This window comes from Acanthochromis polyacanthus, chromosome 14, assembly GCF_021347895.1.
Source record: "Acanthochromis polyacanthus isolate Apoly-LR-REF ecotype Palm Island chromosome 14, KAUST_Apoly_ChrSc, whole genome shotgun sequence".
In the NCBI taxonomy this organism is placed as follows: Eukaryota; Metazoa; Chordata; class Actinopteri; family Pomacentridae; genus Acanthochromis; species Acanthochromis polyacanthus.
This window is the reverse complement of record NC_067126.1, coordinates 7061021-7083809: the sequence shown is the minus strand read 5'-3', so window position 1 is coordinate 7083809 and position 22789 is coordinate 7061021. Positions and strand designations below refer to the sequence as shown.

At 38.5% G+C, this 22789-nt stretch overlaps 1 protein-coding gene across 1 annotated transcript in view; it reads right to left on the bottom strand.

The window, feature by feature from the left end:
• Positions 1 to 22789, bottom strand: part of enox1 (ecto-NOX disulfide-thiol exchanger 1) — a 168487-nt gene that overhangs the window by 53606 nt on the left and 92092 nt on the right. Inside the window, exons 4-8 of the mRNA XM_051959456.1 lie at positions 18784 to 18906; positions 16086 to 16223; positions 2970 to 3134; positions 1312 to 1518; positions 989 to 1222 (exon numbers count right to left, since the gene is read on the bottom strand). Of these exons, the coding sequence (XP_051815416.1) occupies positions 989 to 1222; positions 1312 to 1518; positions 2970 to 3134; positions 16086 to 16223; positions 18784 to 18793 (754 nt within the window). The 5' untranslated portion in view covers positions 18794 to 18906. The remainder of the gene's footprint in view (positions 1 to 988; positions 1223 to 1311; positions 1519 to 2969; positions 3135 to 16085; positions 16224 to 18783; positions 18907 to 22789) is intronic.

The following is a 22789-nucleotide window of genomic DNA, read 5'->3' as shown; positions in this document are numbered from 1 at the left end:
AACCTAAAACCCAAAACACATACAGTGAGAATCAGGAAGATGGTTATAAACTTTCTTTGATAATAAGGGTTTTTTTGTATGCTCACATAAAATTGGACGTTTGATGCATCTTGTGACTATTTTTCTGCCCAAAATGGACCAATCCTGTGCTTCAGTTGTTTTAATGGTGGACTATGAGGAATATTTAGATATATTCTGATAAAAAAGTGTCAGTTAAGTTATTTATTCTACCACTAAGTGACTCTCAATGTGAAAAAAATAAAGTATTAAAACTTGCCTGAAAATATTACAACACAAAATATGGATATTTCTGGCTCTGCTGCTCAGAGATGGGACTTTTTCTTATATTTCCAGAGACACTCACCCATAATCGGATATTATTTGATATACTTGTCCAATATTATACATTCTGTATTAATTACATGATGAGAAATAAGAGTGAAAATTTTGTTTTGTTTTTTATCTTTAGAAGTTCCTCAGATATTGTCGTTCAAAACCCCTCAAATGGAAATGTTGGAAAAAACGTGCTCAGAGGGTTGATGGGCAGTTTTTTAAAGGAAATCTCCAAAAGTATTTTAAATGTAGAACTGAAATTTCACATGTAGCTTCATCAATATGTAAAAATTTATTTTTTTCTCTTTAATAATTCCTGGGATGTCATCATTCAAATGTAGCCTCAAATTTCACTGCATGAAACCCGTGCTGAAAGTGGGTCAACGGGCAATTTTTAAGAATACAATTACCTCAGAAAGTACTCCAAAAATCTATCGAAACTTTCACAGATACCATTTTAAATACCCATCGTCAATAATCAAAAAGTTCCTAGCTAATCAGAAATGGTTGAGCAGCAGGTGATGATGAGAGGTGTCAGTTGCTAATATTAGTTTAAAGAAATCTGCAGAACAATCAGAGTTTGAAGTCTTAACTGGCTATCAACATCAGCTGACTCAGGACACTAGTTTCTATATTTTCCCGCCTCCTTCCTCACCTTTCAGTCTGTCAGCCAGCAGCGCCGCCTCGTGTTCAGAGTAGTGGACGATGGGAGGAGGTGACGGCGGCCTCAGTCGGTCTTCATGGATCTTCCGTCGGTGTCGTTCCTCCCGGGCCAGTAGTCTCTGTTTACACTCCCACTCGTACAGGTCGTCTCTGGCCTGAGCGAAGTCCACGTGGATCCTCCCCGAGTCCTTCTTATCGGTGCTGGAGCCGATTCTCATCCGGTAGCCTGGAGAACAGAAGAGGACGAGTTGTTTTCCAGCTGCACTAACACTACAAACATAACATTCACCACAGGAAGTAAAGCCTGACGCCCACCTGACAGGTAGAGGGCCTTGTCCACCATGAACTCCTCGCTGAAGCGGATGTGGCAGAAGTTCTTCTTGCTCTTGCGGATGGCGATGATCTCCCCACACTGGTCGAACACCTCCCTGATGATCTCCTCCGTGGCGTTCTCTGGCAAACCGCCGACAAACACCGTCTTACAGCCGGGAGGACGCTCACGAGTGGACGGGGGAGGCAGATCTGAAGCACGACATCATCACATATGTCATCATCGTCATCATCATCATCGTCATCATCATCCACAGTTTATATACAGATTCACATCACAACATATTATAATTGTTATTTGGTCTCACAATAATAAATATATCACACTGTATAATATAATGTAGGGTCAGGCTTTGCTATTCATACAGTGTGTTATAGTGGGTGTGGGGTCTTAGTGGTGTTCTATAGATGTTATAGTGGGAGTGGGGTCTTAGTGGTGTTCTATAGATGTTATAGTGGGTGTGGGGTCTTAGTGGTGTTCTATAGATGTTATAGTGGGTGTGGGGTCTTAGTGGTGTTCTATAGATGTTATAGTGGGAGTGGGGTCTTAGTGGTGTTCTATAGATGTTATAGTGGGTGTGGGGTCTTAGTGGTGTTCTATAGATGTTATAGTGGGAGTGGGGTCTGAGTGGTGTTCTGTAGATGTTATAGTGGGAGTGGGGTCTTAGTGGGGTTCTGTAGTTGTTATAGTGGGAGTGGGGTCTTAGTGGTGTTCTATAGATGTTATAGTGGGTGTGGGGTCTTAGTGGTGTTCTATAGATGTTATAGTGGGAGTGGGGTCTTAGTGGTGTTCTATAGATGTTATAGTGGGTGTGGGGTCTTAGTGGTGTTCTATAGATGTTATAGTGGATGTGGGGTCTTAGTGGTGTTCTATAGATGTTATAGTGGGAGTGGGGTCTTAGTGGTGTTCTATAGATGTTATAGTGGGTGTGGGGTCTTAGTGGTGTTCTATAGATGTTATAGTGGATGTGGGGTCTTAGTGGTGTTCTATAGATGTTATAGTGGATGTGGGGTCTTAGTGGTGTTCTATAGATGTTATAGTGGGAGTGGGGTCTTAGTGGTGTTCTATAGATGTTATAGTGGATGTGGGGTCTTAGTGGTGTTCTGTAGATGTTATAGTGGGAGTGGGGTCTTAGTGGTGTTCTGTAGTTGTTATAGTGGGAGTGGGGTCTTAGTGGTGTTCTGTAGATGTTATAGTGGGAGTGGGGTCTTAGTGGGGTTCTGTAGTTGTTATAGTGGGTGTGGGATCTTAGTGGTGTTCTATAGATGTTATAGTGGGAGTGGGGTCTTAGTGGGGTTCTGTAGTTGTTATAGTGGGTGTGGGGTCTTAGTGGTGTTCTATAGATGTTATAGTGGGAGTGGGGTCTTAGTGGTGTTCTGTAGATGTTATAGTGGGTGTGGGATCTTAGTGGGGTTCTGTAGTTGTTATAGTGGGTGTGGGGTCTTAGTGGTGTTCTATAGATGTTATAGTGGGAGTGGGGTCTTAGTGGGGTTCTGTAGTTGTTATAGTGGGTGTGGGGTCTTAGTGGTGTTCTATAGATGTTACAGTGGGTGTGGGGTCTTAGTGGTGTTCTATAGATGTTATAGTGGGAGTGGGGTCTTAGTGAGGTTCTGTAGTTGTTATAGTGGGAGTGGGGTCTTACTGGGGTTCTGGGGGAACAAGGTGCAGCTCTTGCAGTGGATGATCTCCTTGATGATGGGCAGCTCGGAGGGAACCGGAGGAGGAACCAGACTGATTCCTGCCATCATGGGGTTGATGGGGGCGATGAGACCGAGACCAGGATCGAACCTCTGGATGCACAGAGAGTCTGGAGGACAGAAAAGATGGAACACCTGAGTGGAACAATTATGAAAACAGTCTTTAATGCTTTGTACAAATACATGAAGGATGGACAGACATGAGGAAGCAGACTGATTTTTACTCATATCACATTTTATAGCAGAGCTGCAACGATCATCCATTCATTGGTTTGATTGATTGCTAAAAACCAAATTAGAATCTCTGACCAAAACTTCTTAAATGTGAATGTTTTCTGGTTTCAAGACATTTTCCAACATTCTGCAACAGTGAACTAATTAATTGCCAACTATTTTAATGATTGACTCATTGGTTTGAAGGTTAAATTCTCTGATTCCAGCATCTTAAATGTAAATATTTTCTTGTTTCTTTCCATCTTCATGACAGTAAACCTTTGGGTTGTGGATGAAATAAGATATTTTTATTGTCTTTGGGAAACACTGATTATGATTTTTTTTCAACTTCTGACATTTTATAATAGAGCTCGAGTCGTCAACCGTGAAATTAATCACCAGCTACTTTTATAGTACATTAATTGGTTGAAGTCATTTTTACTAAGAAAAAAGGAAAATCCCTTCATTTGAACTTGTTAAATCTGAATATATTCTGTTTCTTTCCTCCTTTATCACAGCAAATCTTTGTGTTTTGGACAAAACAACACATTTGAGGACGTCATCTTGGACATTTTTCACAGTTTTCTGACATTTCATAGTAGAGCAGCAAATGTGAATATTTTCTGGTTTCTTTCCTTCTTTATGACAATAAATCTTTAGGTTGTGGACAAAACAGGACATTTGACGTCTGATCGACTTTTTTTTGTTCGTTTGTTGTTGTTTTTTTATTCGACCACACAATTAACTGGTCGGGACAATAATCGACAGATTAATCAGCAATGGAAACAATCTGAAATAAGTGTTGGCGAAGCAAAGTTGTGGAGCTAAATTCATGTAAACCTTTGGTGTGTGTTTTCTTATTGTGTTAGTCTTTACTTGTGTGTTGCCTCACAGAGCTGCAGACTCTTGGTTAACATGATTAGTATTTGTTGATTTAACAATGCACATTAATTAAAATAGAGGGTTATCAATCATCTGTGGTCCCTGAACAGATGTTAAGAAGTCACTCTGATAACAGAATATATCACTAGATTAACAGTTCCTGACATAATTTATAAATATGCAGAGAAAATTTAAAAAAAAAAAGTGAATTTAGAGGCCAGTAAATTAAGAAAATATCCCACAGGACACATCATTCTTCATTTTAAGACACTGTGCAACAAAAACACATAATAAAAGGCAGACAAAGCAATAAAATGAAGAACATTCATGTAAGATATGAATTAAATAACAGAACATTATTTGAAACTGATTGAAAACACAAAGAGCATCAAATACATGAACCCTGTGTTCTGCTGACTTTATTTTTATTCTTAGGAACATCATTTAATCCAAACAAACAACCTTTAAATCCTGCAAAGCTGATCTACGTTCAGAACTCACAGATTATGTTCATAAAATCAAACATGTAGGCAGCAAGTTAATACAAGAAGTCATTATTTTTATTGTGTTTTTGTCCATTTCACTAAAACAGTAAAGATTCAAACAAGAAAAGATCCTAGTTCTGCCTGAACATCTGCAAAACAACCCATAAAGTCTCAACAACTCAAGAATCTTCCATGATAAACACCTTTTCTTCTATTTCAGGCTTTTTCAACACATTAAAATTCACCAATCCTTCCAGTTTTTCATCATCTGTCTACAGGCTGTGTGATACTTCCTTTACACGTTAGAAAATAAACTTCAAACAGCTGATGTGGGAGGTTTCTGACTTTTTATGGGACTGAAAAAGGAGAAATTAGCATTTGAAATGGAGCCAGATAAGCTGCTTGTGTGACCTGATTCAACTTTTAAACGCCAACAATCCTCTGCAGAAAGTCACATTTACTTTCCCCCCAAAACATTCATATGTTTTTACCAGAGAACATCTCCAAAATAACAAATTATATTTGGACTTTATTGTTCAGATGCAAATACATTCAAATGTTTTCTTGAGTCTGATCTGATGGGTTTTTCCAAGTTTTCTTCCAGAATTTATAAAACCTCAACTTAGACTTTAATTCTTACACTATGGAGCGTTCTTCTAAACCAAACTGAACCATGTTTTCCTTTAAATAAACAGATTTCTGCACAGTAACAGACAAACAACTTCTACTGTCATGTAAATATAATAAACAGAAACGAGAACATGCAATGAACAGAGAATATGTGACACTTTACCTTTTTGATTTAAATAATGTTCTTCAAGATTCTAATTATTTGAGCTGTGTCTATATAGGACAAAAAGGGCTCATTACGTCTGCACACACTGTGAAATTATTGGACCGGTATGAGACAGATGAAAGCCAAAGCATTTGACAAGAACGTTTTCATTAATCAAGACGCTGATCATAAACCGTCAACAAGATCAAACGTTTTGCAGACGATGCTGGACTGTATGTTTTTAATATCGATCATGAAAAGTCAGATTATGTCATATTTGCTGTTTTTTTTTTCAGGGACGTGGTTAAAAGATGCAACTGTTGGTCAAAAAAAATCTCACAGTTTCTTTACTCTCTGGATAAATACGTCTGATGATCATGTTCAATCCGATCAGAGAAGCATTTTCTGTTTGTTCTTTTGTAAATAAGTTGAAAATAATCTGGAAAACCAATTCTTTACTGACTTTTAAAAGCTTTGATTCTCTTTGCGTTTGTCTGTCAAAACCACTGGAAGGAAACCAGGACTAAAGGGAGGAGTTTAATCGTTCTGTCCGTTAACGGGTTCCACATTTAAAACGACGCTCAATTCATGAGTTTATCATAGTTTTATTTCGATTCTCATTCTGTGACATGAATTGTGCATGTTATGACGTCAGCATGGTGTGTTTTATTTGTTTGTTTTATTCTTTTTTGCCGTATAACTTTGCTTTCTTTCAGTCCAGTGAAGATTGTTCGGGAGCCGTAAACTAGCATGCATCCATTTTTCTTGTTTCTTTATCAGGTCACAGGCAAGAAAAGGTTGAAAAACTGTAGTCTCGTAAATCAAAAGCACAAAAATGGAGTAGAAGTAGAGCAGGAGAGGAAAGTAAAGCATCACTATCTGGGAGAAAACACAGATAAGAAAAGAGAAAATGGGGCCTGGATCTGCTGGAAAAGACAATAAAACATCATCTCCGGAGCGTTAATGGGAAAGATGAAATAGAAAAGCTCTGCGAGGAGGAGCAGAAGAAAACGTCTGTTCTCCAGGACAAAGAGAAAACGAGGAAGATAAACAGCGAGAGGACGGAGGCGACAGCAGCAATGCTTCAGCTGTCGGGGTGAAAATAGAGCAGGCAGCTTTGGAGGAGCAGCGTCGCATGTTTCCCATCTCCAACGCTACAACAACAAGGCAGCGGGAGGAACCAGACGTCAGCAGAAAATCCCTCAACGCTGCCCACACAGCCTCAGCAGCCACTGATTCAGATTGCAGCCGAGGGAAGCTGTCACACAAGCAGAGGACAAACGTCCCTTATAGTAATTTAATAGAAAGAAATGTTTCTCTTTCTGCTCCGGCCGGAGGATTGATAGAATGCACCATTGATTCGGGGTGAAAGCTTCAACTTCTGCAGCTCCAAACTGAAAAACAATCAGCAGCAAACACAGAGTGAAGCTTTTTACATTTCGAGGTGGTTTCAGATGGAGAGGGGATAAAAAACTGAGCTCTGAAGGACTAAGTGACAGAGAAGGGATGAATTTCAGAGTATTTATCCTCACGTCTGTCCTTGAGTTGGGTTTTTCTGAATGTAGTGTTGTAGAAACACGCTAAACAGTAGACCTTTGTTTGCAAATTTTATTTTTCTCTCTCAAATTCTTGCTTGTTTTTCACACAAATATTGGTGTAAATGGAGGTACAAGGACTTCTGTCCAAATATTAGCTTTTTTAGCAAATTTTCTACATTTACATGACCTAATGATGTCTTTAATAAGAGGTTTGAGTGTTTGTGTTTTTTGCAAAAAATAGACCTCTTGTGGAATCTTTCTTGGAGATAAATGATTTTTCAGCAGGTAAACATTGGTCACAGCAACCTTAAAGATTCCTAACATCTTCTAAAGCAGCATGCTTCCACAGCAGTGTTCCTGCATCTGTCCTTGCTTTGGGTTCTTCTGAAGACAATGTTATAAAAACACTGAGATATAGTCATTTGTTTCCAAGTTTCGCTGATATTTTTATGCTTTTTCTCTCTCAAATTTGTGTTTTTGTTCAATATTTAAGGAATCTTGCATGCATATATTGGTGCAAATTTAGGGATGAGGACTTCTGTCCAAATAGTAGCATTTTTTAATCACATTTTCTACATTTACAGGCCCTAATAAAGTATTTAATGAGTTCTAGTGTTTATGCAAAAATAGACCTCTCGTGGAATCTTCTTGCACCTTTGTTGGAGATAAATGATTTTTCAGCAGAAAACAGCTAAATATATTTAAAAAAACCTTAAGTTTGGAGGACAAACTGACAGTGAAACAGAGGATGACAGTGACTAAATGCTCCCTCCAGCAGCGTCCCTGAGTCTGTCCTTGGTTTGTGTTTTTCGGAACGTAATGTTATCCTTTTATAGAAGGTGAACCAGATAAAGTTCCAGCCAAAACAGAGAGAATGTCAGTTTGTACATCCACTGATTTGGTTCATATTTAAATGTCTCTGTAATTATTTAACAGATTGTCATTTCATCACTTCAGATGCGATCATTGGTACGGTATTATAAATGGCTTTTCAGCAGGTATATGTTGGTCAGCACAATCTTAATGATTCCTAACGTCTTCTAAAACATGAAAACAACAAAATGAGCTTTATGGTGAAGTTTTGGCAAAATGACAAAATTTGATATTTCCATTGTGCAGGTTTTTGTTGTTTCCAGCAGTAAAGAGGATTCTGAAAACAGTAACATGCAGACCTTCTACATCCACTCAGTCAAACTACACCCAAGATTAAAAAACACTTCTTTTTTATTTGATACAAGAGATTCATTTTTTAAAAAGAGCAGATTAAGGCAAATATGTTCTAAAGTAAAGCTTGCAGTTTAATTTAAAATGCTGATTGAGCTAAAAGGGATGGACATGTCCATCAGAATAAAATATCTCAGCCATAAATCCTGCAGCAGATGCAGTATTTATGATCCTCACAGGATGAGTTGGGATTCTAGTTTTTTGATAGGTTACCTAAATAACTGACAAATCAATTCAGAAAAATGGGGAGGGCTTCCAAAGATGTTTAAACATCTGAAAATTGCCTCAGATTTAGTACAGTGGCCCCTCAGGTCACATCACTGTGCGCTCCCTGCTGGGCTGGGAGTGTGCGGAATCACATTAGTGCCAAAATAATCAAAAGAAATAAAGGTTTGAGAGAGACAGAAAAATCTGACGAAAGGACCTGTTGTCAAACAAACAAACAAAAAACAGAACAGCAATATGTTTTCAGGTTATAAGTTTCACTTTTAAGAGCTTTTTTTTTGCTTCTCTCGCAGAAATTCTGGCTTCTGTTTAATATTTAAGAGGTTTTGCACACACATATCGGTGCAATTATTATTCTGGAAGATAAAAGGCGGGCTTTTTCTAACGGCTTCTAAAAGATGACGGAATCTTCTTGCACCTTTGTTTGAGATAAATGGTTTTTCAGCACGTACACGTCGGTCAGCACAATTCTAATGATTCCTAACATCTTCTAAAGCATGAAAACAAAAAATATATAAATATATATAAAAAACTAACTATAATATATTAAAAAACTAAGCTTGGTGTGTAACTTTTACTTTTTTTTTTGCTTTTTCTCTCTCAAATTCTTGCTTTTGTTCAGTATTTAAGGAGTTTTGCATGCATATTTTAGTGCAAATGTTCAAATATTAGCACTTTTTTTGTACATTTTCTACATTTACATGTTCTAATAATGCATTTGATAAGAGTTTTTAGTGCTTGTTTTTGCAAAAAGAACACCTCATGAGAGATGTTTCTTTTGAGATAAATGGTTTTCCAGCAAAAAACATCAAAATACATTTAAAAGGGAAAAAATGAGATTTTTTTTGTCTTTTTGTCTCACCAATTCTTGCTTTTGTTCAGTATTTAAGGAGTTTTGCATGCATATATTGGTGTAAATGGAGGGATGAGGTCTTCTGTCCAAACCTCAGAACTTTTTTGCACATTTTCTACATTTAAATGCTCCAATAATATATTTAATAGGAGGCTTTAGTGTTTGTTTTGCAAAAAAAAAAAAAAAAATAGACCTCTTGTGGAATCTTTTTGCACCTTTCTTGGAGACAAATGATTTTTCAGCAGTTATACATTAATCAGCTTAATCCTAAATATTCCTAAAATCTTCTGAAGCATGAAAAAAAATCAATATAGGTAAGAAACAAAAACAAAACTGAGCTTTATGTTTAAATTTTTACTTAGTTGTTTTGCTTTTTCTTTTTTTTGTTCAGTATTTATGGAGGTTTTCATGCATATATTGGTGCTAACAGAGGGATGAGGACTTCTGTCCAAATATTAGCATTTATTCACATTTTTCTGCCTTCACTTTCTCTGATGATGTATTCAATGACAGCTTCAAGTGTTTGTTTTAGCGAAAAGAACACCTCTCGTGGAGCCTTTGGAGATAAATGGTTTTCCAGCAGGTTTTCTGTGGTCAGCACATTCCTAATAATTCCTAGCATATTCTAATTCTCACCCAGCATCAGAGCTCCCGGACAAAGAGCTGTGAAACACTTCCTACACAGCATTTTGTTTGGCAAAAAGGAGGAAAAAAGCCACATTTTTTTTATTAGATATCTCCAGGCTTATAAAACGGAAAGAGTAAAGAAGAAAAAACACTTGGAAAGATAATCTTCCATAAATCAGGGCCTGGGCAGCCGCGATGCATTCAGAGATTCTCCAGGTCTTAGGAAAAACTCATTAAAGCATCATGTGCGATAACCTCGACAGGTAAATTACCCATCTTCCTGCTGCACATTCGTCATAATCACACAAGGCTGCTTTTGCTCGCGGCTTTTCTGCTCGGAGCCAAAGCAAGTCGAGCCAAAGCGAGTCGAGCCAAGTTCATTTCTCTGGCTGAGAGCTCGGCGACGTCTGCCAGAAACTGAAAAAACAAAACCAAGAAATGCAGAGAAGAAAAGCAAAATGCAGGAACACAGGAAGGAGAGAAACTGCCAGAAGATGGAAAAAGAAGCTCTGAGAGGAGGAAAAGGAGTATTTATGCCTTTAATTGTGAATATTTTATAACTGTGTGAGTGTTTTTAAAAGCAGAACCACCATGAGAAACGCCTGGAAACATCTGGATGGAGTTACCCTCCAGGTAAGAGTCAGAGCACACCCAGACGTATAAAGGTTTAAATTAATCCTGAATCTAGTCTTAACCTAAATCAAACTGTCTCTGGTCTCGTTTTTACCTCTGGATAAAAGCTGAGTGCAGCAACGGAAAATGAGTTTTTCAGAATATTGGTATCTGTACCTTTATTTTTCAGATTATTGATCATTTAAAAGCTCTACTTCAGCTCTGATCAGCCTCCTCTCTGTTTGTCCTCACTCTGTGGTCTCAGAAATGTCTCTGAACAACAAACACAAACCAGGAAGTTAGCTTCTCTCACAGTGGCTAATGCTACGCTAACGGCTAGCGGCTAAGTTAGAAGGCAGAGTAACCTGAAACAGAGTCTGGAAAACAATAATTAACAATAAAGATTTAACATATGGACCTTAGTGGACAATATAAGTGATAGAACAGAGAAAGATTAAGAAAACAGAAAAACGGCAGGAGACAAACTGATCAATCTCAGTCAGAAACGGAGGAAAAGTGTTCTAATTTAATCACTAATATTTCTATTTTATAAAATTAGCAGAGTTCTGAGTCACTTTGGAAACATATTTAGCCATTACGATCACATTTTTAGTATTTTTTGGATGACTTTTTCAACCATTCTCAAGGTTTTTGAGTCAGTTTGTAAAAGTTTATGAGCGTAATGGAACATTTTGCATCACTTTTGAAAAGTTTTCAGTCACGTTTTGAGTCATTTTGGAGAATTTTAAATAATTCTGAAGACATTTTTGTCAATAAATCCCACAAACAAAGGAGAGTGTCATGATTTTATCACTCCTGTTCCTCTTTCACAGAATTAGCCGAATTCTGAGTCACTTTGGAAACATTTTGAGTAATTTTGAACAGCTTTTTTAAAAAATGACTGAAGATTTCTGAATCCCTTCGGGAAACTTTTAATCATTTTGAAAAGTGCTGAATCACTTCGGAAATGTTTTTAGTCATTTCTGTCACATTTGAAGTTATTTTGGACAGTTCTGTAACAAATTTGAAAACAAATCTGAGTCACTTTGGAGAAGGTTTGAGTCATTTTGGAGAATTTTAAGTAGTGTCATCTTACTGCAGATCCTTTTGGAAACATTTTTGTCAGTCGATCCCACATAAACAGAGCAGAACGGCATGATTTAGTCACTCCAGTTTACATTTTACAGAATTTGGAGAATTCTGAGTGGCTCTGGAAAAGTTCTGAATCATTTCTGATGACTTTTCTAAAGAATTTGAAGATTTCTAGAGTCACTTTGGAAAAGTTTGAATCACCATGTAGAATTCCAGATCACCTTGGAAATGTTTTGCCAAATTTTTGGCAGATTTTGAAGAAATTTTGGATAATTCTTTAACCATTTTGGGGGAGTGACTTTCAAAAAGTTTTGAGTCATTTTAGAAACATTTTTGTCAGTGGATCCCACATAAACAGAGGAGAGTGTCATAATTTAATGACTCCTGTTTCTACTTCACATATTTAGTTATCGTCACCCTTACTGATGAAGAAGTCTAGTTATGAATGACAGGTTCTCTGACATCACATGATGCTTTTACTACAGCATACTTTACAGAAAATCGTCATCAGCACCAAATATCGGTTATCGGCCTTTCTTGATTACCAGCATCGGCGCTGAAAACCCCCCATAATGATCGACTGCTGGAAATTCACAATGACTTATTTTTAACAAATTAGAGAGGGTCCCTGATGATTTGAGACAGAATAATGCATAATTAAAAATAAATAAATAAATAAATGAGACCCTAATTACTCTAATTATTAACAAATTAGAGATGGATTTGAGACAGAATAATGCATAATTAATAAAAATTAAAATAAAGAAATAACCAATATAATATTTATAGTCACAGGAGACACTGAGTACTTTGACTTTTGATACTTCAAGTACATTTCCTAGATTACACTTAAACACTTTTCTTTAAGTTGAACTTCTACTTGAAAAAAACCTTGTATTTGTCTGAATAAGTGGAGCCACATGTTTTTGTGATCTGGATTGAAGTGACCCTTTAACACACCTCACATCCACTCGTCAACCTTTTGTTCTGTTTTGTCAGTTCTTCATCGCCTAAACGTTCCCACGTGTGATTTAAAGAGGGAGGAGACGTGCAGCTGCTGCCAGAGGTGGAGTCCGATCAGCATCACATCATAACATGTCATCGCTCTATTATTCCACCTCTGCTATTTGGTTGCTATGTTGCCGTCCAGCCCTCCTTTACAACAGCTCTGCTCCTCTTCGCTCCGTTAAATCCATGCATTCTGGTATTATTTCTGGCTTAAAACTCCACAAATCTCCCCACAATGCAGCACTTGTACAGCAGTCTTTACACAGCAGCAACACAAATCCCCCAAAAAACAATTTCATAAATAGATCCTGAGGTGAAATTAAGCCGAGAGGAGCAGAAAATGAAAGACTCGGAGCTTAGTGTAGTTCTTTGGAGTGTTGTGTTTGGATGGCGGCCACGCTGGACGCACCGCTGAGGGACAAATAAAGCTCCAGGACTTCAGGAAACTCTGTTTACATTCGACTCCGCGGGGATGTCTCAGGGTGTATGGTTTAGATATCAAGAAATGGGGACGAAATGGAGGTATTTATTGCCTCCAGATGTCTGAGGTTCGGTTGTGTTGAGCGTTTTTCCAGCCTTCGCTCTTTAGCAAAGTGTCACAGTTTGATGCGTCTGGAAAAATCTCTGCTGCATGTAAAGTGTCAGAAAAAGGACTCAGACCTTCTGTCAGTACAACAGTGTGAAAATATTCCTTTACAAAGACATTTATAAAGAGTGCATAAGTACATAAACACAAATGATATCTGCTTTGTGTTGTTAAATCATCAGTAGAGGAACCTAAAGTCTGAGTTTCAACACATTAGTCAGATAATTAATGCTAATTAATTCTTCAGTTAAATTAATAAATGTGCTATTACAAAGACAATCATTTCCCTCTTTTTCTATTAATCCCACAGACACACTGAATAAACTGTTTTCTTGACAAATCATCCAGTTTCAGATCTTTTTGACAGATTTTATAACAACAAAATGAGAATCCCTTTATTTATACTGCAGCTTTCTAAAGTTTCAATGCTGCTGCACACAGTAGACATTAATATGAGACCGATAAAACCAGGCAGACGAAACACCAAATATATTAAACGACAGAAAAAAACAAATGAAAACAATGAAAAGAATAAAAAGCACAGCAGCTCAACATGGTACCACACAGAAGAAAACCACAGTAAAGCCAGTTAAATGAGGAACTATGATGTCCTAGTTGATACTGACTAATTTACAACAATGGTGCTGGCTGGAGCTCACTAAGCATCACAGAAGACTTTGTCATGGTGCCCCTTTACGAGCTAAAACCCCACAATACTCTCTGCTTGACAACATGGAAACATCTGCCCCCTCTGGCCCCCATCAGCTCCTACAGCTGATCTACAATACTGAAAGTGTGTAACATGTAGGAAATGGTGCAGGCAGATACCAAACATTAAACGACTTGGATAAGATCAAGGGCAAAACAAAACTTGATCGGGGTATCCCTTGAATTAGGCAGGAAAAAAGATCATTTAAGTGTCTTTTTATACTAGTTTACCCTGATGTGATTTTACAAAAGTGTTCTAGTTGGAGCATCACAGAAGACTTTGTCATGGTGCCCCTTTATGAGCTAAAACCCCACAATACGCTCTGCTTGGCAACATGAAGCTATCCGCCTCCTCTGGCTGCTACAGTATTAAACGGTACAAGGGTCCACCTGGTGGTACAATCAGGTACTGCAGTAATTCTACTATTTATTTATAAAGCACATATTGCCTAATAGGAGTTGAACCAAAGTGCAGTACAAATGTAAATACCAACCCTTGAGGATGCAAATCCAATGGCCAATTATCAGATGTGAATGAAAATAGATCAAACTAAAGACATTAACATAACTCAGTGGGATACAGAAATGCAAAAGATCCTGATTTGATACAAGACAAGCGTAGTTGGTAGAGCTCACTAAAGTGACACAGAAGACTTTGTCATGGTGCTCCTTCACTAGCTAAAACCCCACAATCCCCTCTGTTTGCCAACATAGAACTGTTCATCTCCTCTGGTCGTGACGGTCTAAAACACTACTTAAAACTGGACCGGGACATCCATGGACTCAAGCAGAGAAACGGATCACCTAAGTGTATGTTTTTCTGTGAGAAACACTGATAACAGCCACACTAACGTCAGCGCAGACTGATCTGAGATCAGAGATTACCGCTGCTTTCTCTTCCTCACCTCTCGGTCTGTTTCTTTCTCTATTACAGCAGAAGATCAAAACCCTGATAACAGCCTGTTATCGCCTCTTCAGCCTGGAGCCTCATTCAGACCAGATTTCAGTGCGTAGGAGGAGGTGGTGGGATCGTAACATTACCAGCTCTGGTCAGTGATTTTTATTCAATCCAGACATCTGGGAGTCATTTTAGTGACATATGTGGTCATAATACAGTAATAATAACAATACAGCAACACAGAAGAGCTGTAATAAACACATCACATCAACAACTGTGAGTAACTGCAGGAATGTGATGCCTGAAACTGAAAAAAAGAGAAAATCATGGCTTCATATAAAAATTCCAACCTTTAAAAGTACCTTAAAGTGTAAAAACATAAAGGCTGTCGGGCGCTATCTCCAAAAAAAACTTCAAAAATGAACCTAAGCTGTCATCTTCTGTCATAAAATACTGAGTCGATGCATGTTTTTCACTAGTCATCATGATAAAATTAGAGAAATTCACTCTGATTATCGTGAAGGTGGACAGTTTGCAAATAAATCAGAAATTAACTAGATATTAAAGAGAGCTTATTTGAAATGTCTTTTTTGAAGTAATTGGCGAGCTGAATGAACACAATGCACACATTTGGGTATATTACAGGTGTAAATAAAAAAAAACAGCCACGCAACTTAGTGTCGCTAACCATGGTGTCAGAACAAATTCATTCACTATTACGATAAACAATATCAAACTAATATGACAAATAAACACCATTTTACGGTCACACATTGTAATTTTAACCCTCATAGGTACGAAATGCAGTCTCAATTGATCCTGATTTAAGACAAGTGTGCTGGGTAGATCTCACCAAGCGTCACAGAAGACTTCGCACCAACATAAGCAAGCTGAGGCCAGTAACACACATTAGAGTTCAGTAAAACATCCAGATATTAATCCATTAAAACACGTCTATTTCATTCTACTTTCCTCACATCTGCAGTATAACTAGAAAACACCTGGAAACACAGAAAAAACAGAGGACTTCCTATTACATTGCACTGTGTATCTCAAATGTAAGATATTCAAATACTGTTTTTAATTCCTTATCTTCTTCCTTCGTCTGTGCATATCTGTTTCGTTTTAACTCGGCTTCATTTGTCTCTCTTGAACTCCCAGCAAACTCCCAGCAAACTTCAGATCTGCTCCAATTTAGTGATTAATAATTTGTAATGTACTCTATGTAGTGCTGCAGTGCAATTTGTGAAAGACACGCAAAGGTGATGATCATTTTAATGAAATAACATCCACATATTGAGTGGCCGGAGGTGAAATAAAAGGAGAAGAACGTACCTGAAACCAGCTGCTGCCCGCTGATGCCCACCGGCATGATGCCAAGGTTGTTCATGGCCGTGGCCCAGGCTCCATGGTCGGCTACCGGGACGCTCAGGTGGTTCTGCTCAGCTCCCAGACTTCCTACACCATCAGCTGCTGCACCACACAAACCAAACACAGAATCAGAGACTTTCTGATACTTAGATCATCTTACGTTGGGCCGAGCGCATGTTTTTCTCTGGAAATCAGTATGAAAAAAGTAACATTAATATGACATCTATCAGAGAAGAATTGTTGCATTTGCAGCTTTCTGACTGTCCCTGAATGCATCATGCGTGACGTGTGGTTCTATCACGACCAAATCTCAGATTACAGCTGTGATATTTCCTCAAAATCCCTCTATTCTAGATGTCTTATTTAAAATTCACCAAAACTTCCTGCTGTGGATCAACGCTTGCAGACCAGACTAAGCTAAAGTTGTTTTCCAACTCTAGGATGTGTCCACAGATGAGTCCCTGAGTGTCCCCACTGCAGGGAAATGAAAGAAGTGGTTCACGTAGATAAATATCAGGGCGTCTGAATTGATGACTTCATCACTTTCAAGCCGCATGTGGAGAAACTTGTGAAGAATCTGAGGCTAAAACTGGGTGAAGTGGTGTTTTTCTTTTAATGCAAAAAAGCAGCTTGTCACTGCAATTTTTTACAGAGATCTTCTGTATATGAATGCTTCTGCTCAATGTCTTCAAATGGTTGACACTGTTTACCATGCTTCTCTGAGGTTTATTATGAAGTGTCGACACACCACTGCAAGTTACACTCTCAGGTGGAATGGCAGCTTTAGCCAGCAGACGGATCCTTCATTGGCGTACTTTCACATAAAAGACAATACTTGGACCACTGCCCGCCTACATTTGGTCTTTAACTGCCCAGAAAAGTTCTGATCTTCTCCCTCTCCATTCACAGATCTGTCCCATGTGGCTTTACTGAATTACACCTTTTGCAGAAAGGCTGGAAACTAACCGAGTTCATCTGCTTTTGCGCTTTTAAATCCAAACTGCGAGTTCTCGAGGCCGATTCCACAACACGCACTTGTTTGTCATAACGTGCTTTTGAATGTAATTTTTTTTTTTAGCTAGTGTCTTAATTGTGTTTTAATTTTGTGTTTGCTGCTCCCTATCTTGGCCTGGACTGACTTGACAAAGAGGTTCTCAGTCTCAGTGGGATTTCTCCTGGTTGAATAAAGGTCAATAAATAAGTAAAACGTTTAATAAATAACTATATCTGTGCTGCTCAGTGGAACCGTGACTTCACTGGCAACCATCAGTCACATGAAAAAATCCAGAGATGTTTCAGGTGCAGACAGTAGTTGGGTTTTTTGCAAAATAAAAGCGATATTTCTAAAATTTCGACAAAGTATATATGCGCTTTGAACGTGTTCCATTGAAGGTTGTTCTGGGCAGAAGCATCGTAACTCTCGTAAAATATCATCCTGCGAGATTTCACTGCAGGAAGATGGACGCCCAAAACCAGTTTCTATCTCCTTCTAACACTCTGCATTCCTCTGCTGTTTGCTGTCTAGTATGGCAGTGATGTTTTTCTCAAGAATAATGGCAAGAAAAGTCTCGGTCTCCTCTTCTGTCCATACGTACCGCGGTATGTTTACTCTGAGAGAACTGGTCATGTGACCAGGTACGTCATTTCCGTTGACGTATAATTGCGGAAAAAGTGTTTCCATTGCGCTTTTGCGATATTTTTCAATATCGAAACGTCTGAAAAACCACCTCATGAGAGCATAAAAACTTTTTAGCGATATTTTAGTCCTTTTTCGAAATTCAGGTGTTTCCATTACCAGTTTTTTATTGTACTATTTACATTTTGCGCATATCTAAGGGTAATGGAAACGCAGCTAGTGTTTCTGTAGCATGTGAAGTATTGGTGACAGCTGTGAGCATTTTTTTTTTTTACTTTTTTACAGAACTTGATGTGAATGGTTCATTTTTTAACCATTTTTTAAGTGACACAAGCTGATTGATGAAATATTACAATTTTAAGGTTTGATTTGCAAAAGTTTTCTGACAAGTTGAAGGTTTTTGCAGTTTCTGGCTGTGATGCATGGTGTAATTTTGATATTAACAAAAAAGGTAAGACTGGGGAAATTCAAATATTACACCAGCTAGAAAAAAAGAAATTCATGATGACCCAAAACACATTCATCATCTCCTGATGTCTTTCCAGGAAAAACGGGGCAGAGTTGAAAATTCCAGCATAGAATTTTTTTAGTTTTTTTACACAATCTGGAACTAACAGTAGAATTTTCTTGCCAATTTTTGAATGAAACCAGCAACACAAAGTGATTTTGATGAAATATCCTGACTTGAAGCTTAGATTTGGTTCTATTTTCTTGACGTCACACACGATTAGTTGAGAAATCACAGATAATTTGAAGATCCTGATTTAGATTTTAATGAAATATCAAGATGATGAAGCTCAAAAAGACAGAAAAAAATGACTGTGATAACTTTTATAGCCTGATTGTGTTTTCAGTTTTGCTGTGTTTCATTTATTTAGTAAAAAAACGGCTTCAAAGATGAGGATTAATGTCGTCTCTGGGGAGCGTTCAGAACAGGATTGTGTCAGTTTTCCTGCCCTCACAGGGAAAACGGTTGCATCTCATATTCCAGCAATTTAGAGAGCAGAATTTTAATTTCCCACGCACCGCTGGCCATAGCAGGAGCTCTTTTCTCTGCTCTCTCTGCAGTGCTGTCATCAGATCCTTCCTGGGGCTGATGGAGGGACGGAGGCTCTGAGCGACGGCTGGGCTCATCCAGTCACAGTCCACCTGTTTGACGGGAGAAGAAGGAGTTAAAATAATCCCAGAAACCGGAGATGAATCATCGAGCCGGCGGCTGACGCAAAACCACAGAAATCTTCAGCTAATTAAGAGGCGAAGTTACGATCCCAGCTGACTCTCAGACAGGAAAAGCTGCTTAAAAACCACAGATACGTTTCCATGACTTCAGAGGATTCACATCTGTTCACTGCTGACTGGTTACCTGCAAACCAACGCCTCAATCACCTCAATAATCTGCTTTCTGTCCCCATAACGTGACAGATTTAGGTCCCCAGAACATGAGTAACACCCAGAACACACACACTCACTTCTCAGCAGTGCTTCCTAATCTCTGAAAACACACACACACACACACACACACACACACACACACACACACACACACACACACACACACACACACACACACACACACACTCAGCCTTGATGCTGTGTGTTGTTGGTGGGCCGGCATCTCGGTCATTACCACTTCCCCACCCCTGTGCCGAGCCGAGCCGTCGAAGCCTCACGGAAAACATCAGGGGAACAAAGTGACAGCGCTCCGGCTCCCAGCTGATCCCTCGTTTCTGTCTGACAGGCGCAATTCAGCCGCGTCCGTGTCGCTTATCAGCAGAAATCACGCAGGGAAACACCCACTGTGATTGTTTCCTGCAGCCTCGGCAACCGTTTGGAATAAATCAGCTCAGATTTTACAGTTTTACATGCAGAAGTTTTAGAATTTAGGCTTAATTTCCACCGCTTTGGGACTAAATTCACTCACTGGCCGTGTTATTAGATACACCTGCTCAGCAGCCCAATGCATTTATGCATGCAGACGACCTGCTGAAGCTTCTTTAGGATGATTGGGAACAAAAGATTGGCATCATGGATGTGCAGCTGAGGATTGTGCAGCAACTGTGATATCATCATGTGAAAATGGACCAGAATTGGAGGCAGTTCTGAAGGCAAAAGGTGGTCTAATCATAGACTGTATATATACAGTCTATGATTTTCCCTATATTTCCTAATTATTTGCATTATCACAAAATGACTGAAATGTGTCTGAAATGACAGAAATCATTGAGAAACTCACACAGGTTAGTCTAAAATGACTCAAATGTGTCCAGAAATAATCCAGAATCAGTAGAAAACAACCCAACAATTTGTCATTAAAGAATCTGTGCAACAACATTGATACGTGCAACATTGTTATTTCCACATCTAGATGATTTTTGGACCATTTGAACTAGTATTGGGGTTTATTTTTGCTTATTTGTTTCCTTTTTTACTGTTATTTCTTGCTGCAACAATGCTAATTCCTCAACTGTGGGATTACTAAGGCTACTGTGTTGTATAAAAACATCCAAAATGACTGAAATGTGTCTGAAATGACACAAATCATGTAAAAAAGAAATCACACAAGTCAGTCTAAAATGACTCAAATGTGTCCAAAATATCACAGCATTAGTAGAAAATGACTCAAAAATCAGTCATAAAAGAATCCACGGACCACCACACACACATCTAGATGATTTTTGGATAATCTGAACTAGTACTGGTGTTTATATTTGACTTATTTTCCTTCAGATATTTCTTAAATGTTTGTACCATCCCCTTTGCTGCTGCAACAATGCAAATTCCTCCACTGTGGGATTAATAAAGGCTCAATATATTGTATAAATTTGTCTAAAATTACTCAAATGTGTCCAAAAATAATGCAGAATCAGTAAAAAATGACTCAAAAATCAGTCATAAAAGAATCTACGGACCACCACACACACATCTAGATGATTTTTTTTTGACAATCTCAACTAGTACTGGTGTTTGTTTTTGGCCTATTTTTCTACTAATATTTCTTAAATGTTTAGCACCACTGCTGCTGTAACAAAACAAATGCTACCATATTATAATCCAGTGATAGTCATCTGTGCTGTCAGTGTGAGGAGCTAATGGATGCTAATGCTAACGGATAATCGTACAGTACATAAGTGTTGCATGAGATTTAATCGGATTCCTCCTCTGATTGTGTTAATTTTTGGTGGTCTAATTAATGTCCTTTATGTTGCTGAGTTTCCATCCATGAGATGAGCAGAAATATTTCCATTAAAGGATGAACAGGAGCTCCTTACGGCTGGAATTATCGCTGATGTTGGGGTGAAAAATGATCCTGATGTTAAAATCAGTCAAAAAAATAAATCCACACCAGGACTTAAGCTTCCATCTGGACTTTGAACGTCTCATAGAGGCTTCACAGATCCACAGAGCGACACTATCGGGTGTTTTTCATGCCGAACACGTCGCCTCCTCGGCTCTGCAGTAATCACCATCGTTCACATCTGACACCAGGAAGCCAGCCGAGCCCAGCGACACATCCCGCTTTAATTGAGACACAATCATATCAATGACTTTTCATTAATGGCCGTGTAGTTCAGAGAGGCTTTCCAGCCAAAACTCCACCATGTGCACTTTTCATGAATCTTAATTATAAACCTGATGAGTCGACCAAACGTGAAGCTTTAGTCAACATGTTTGCTGCAAAACAGATCAGCTGCTTTGGAACACTGAGGACTCAAGATTTACATTTATAGACAATATAGAAGACTTTACAATGCACGAACCTGCACAAAAACACACCTCCAATCTGAGTGTGACTTTAAAAACCTCCTAAAATGAACAGAAGAAGACCACACACACACACACACACACACATGCAGTATATAGAAATATGTATATATAAATCCTGCAGGCAGAATTAGGTCTGTGGTGATGTGGAGGGATTGTGGATGAAGCAGCAGCTTATGACAGACTGAGGATCCAGCTTCACTGCAGCAGCAGAAGTTCATCACTTTATCCGAAGAATGGTTCATCTCACCAGTAAACGCTCATTGAACCACTGAAAATATCTTCACAACTATCAGATTTATCAACATCACATTTTGCAAAAACATCTTACTGATTTACACGACTGTCTTCGTACGTTGAATTTCCCAAAAGTTGCGATTTTTTGTACGGTTTCTACGAAATCCGTGATAAAACTGCCCTAAAATCCCCACTGAAATAAATGGGAAGTCAACCGGACAGCTGCCAAAACCAGCCATCTTTGATCCCTGTATCTCTGCCATACTTTACAGTAGAAACTTCATTCAGAGTGTAAACAAGTTACAAGGCTTTGGATAATGTCCCTTTAAATCCATGTTTTGACATCTTTTACAGTTTTTAAGCAGTCACAGATTAGGCTTTACGGATTTTTTTGAAAATTCTTTTAATTGTCGTGATGTCGCCCAGGCACTTTATGAAAAAAACTACAGTTAACCTCACTTCCTTCCCACGTTTTCCTCTCTACATGGACCATTTATGTACTAAAATGTAGATATTCTTGTCCTTTTTCACCCAGTGTGAGCCTCATTGCTGTAGGACTTATAGTTTTTTCATAAATCCCCTCAGACCTCTCAATGTCTCCCATTATATTGGAGGTGATGTACAATCAGCGAATGTAAACAAAGCCGTCCTATAGCGCCGCGTCACGATGTATTCATCCGCTTCGCTCAACAACTAGTTCCACGTAACCAGTTCAGACAAAACAGCGGAACACTGTAGGTCGGGGAACCACTGTAATCTTAGTAATTTCATTGGTTCTATATTTGAAAAAAACATACAGAAAAAGACTGCATGCCTATCTAAGCTGATTCTTTTCCATTATTTTACAGCAGATCGGTGCTGATATTTTTATAATGTAGAACAAAAATGAGCAGAAATGTTGAGTGGCTGATGTGAAAAGTCGGAGTAAAATTGGACTTTTTCCTGAATTTGCATCAACATGTTCCTCTGAGCGACGCAGAGAAGCAGGTTGATGCAGAGCTGATGTAAAGTACGACAAGACACACACCTAACA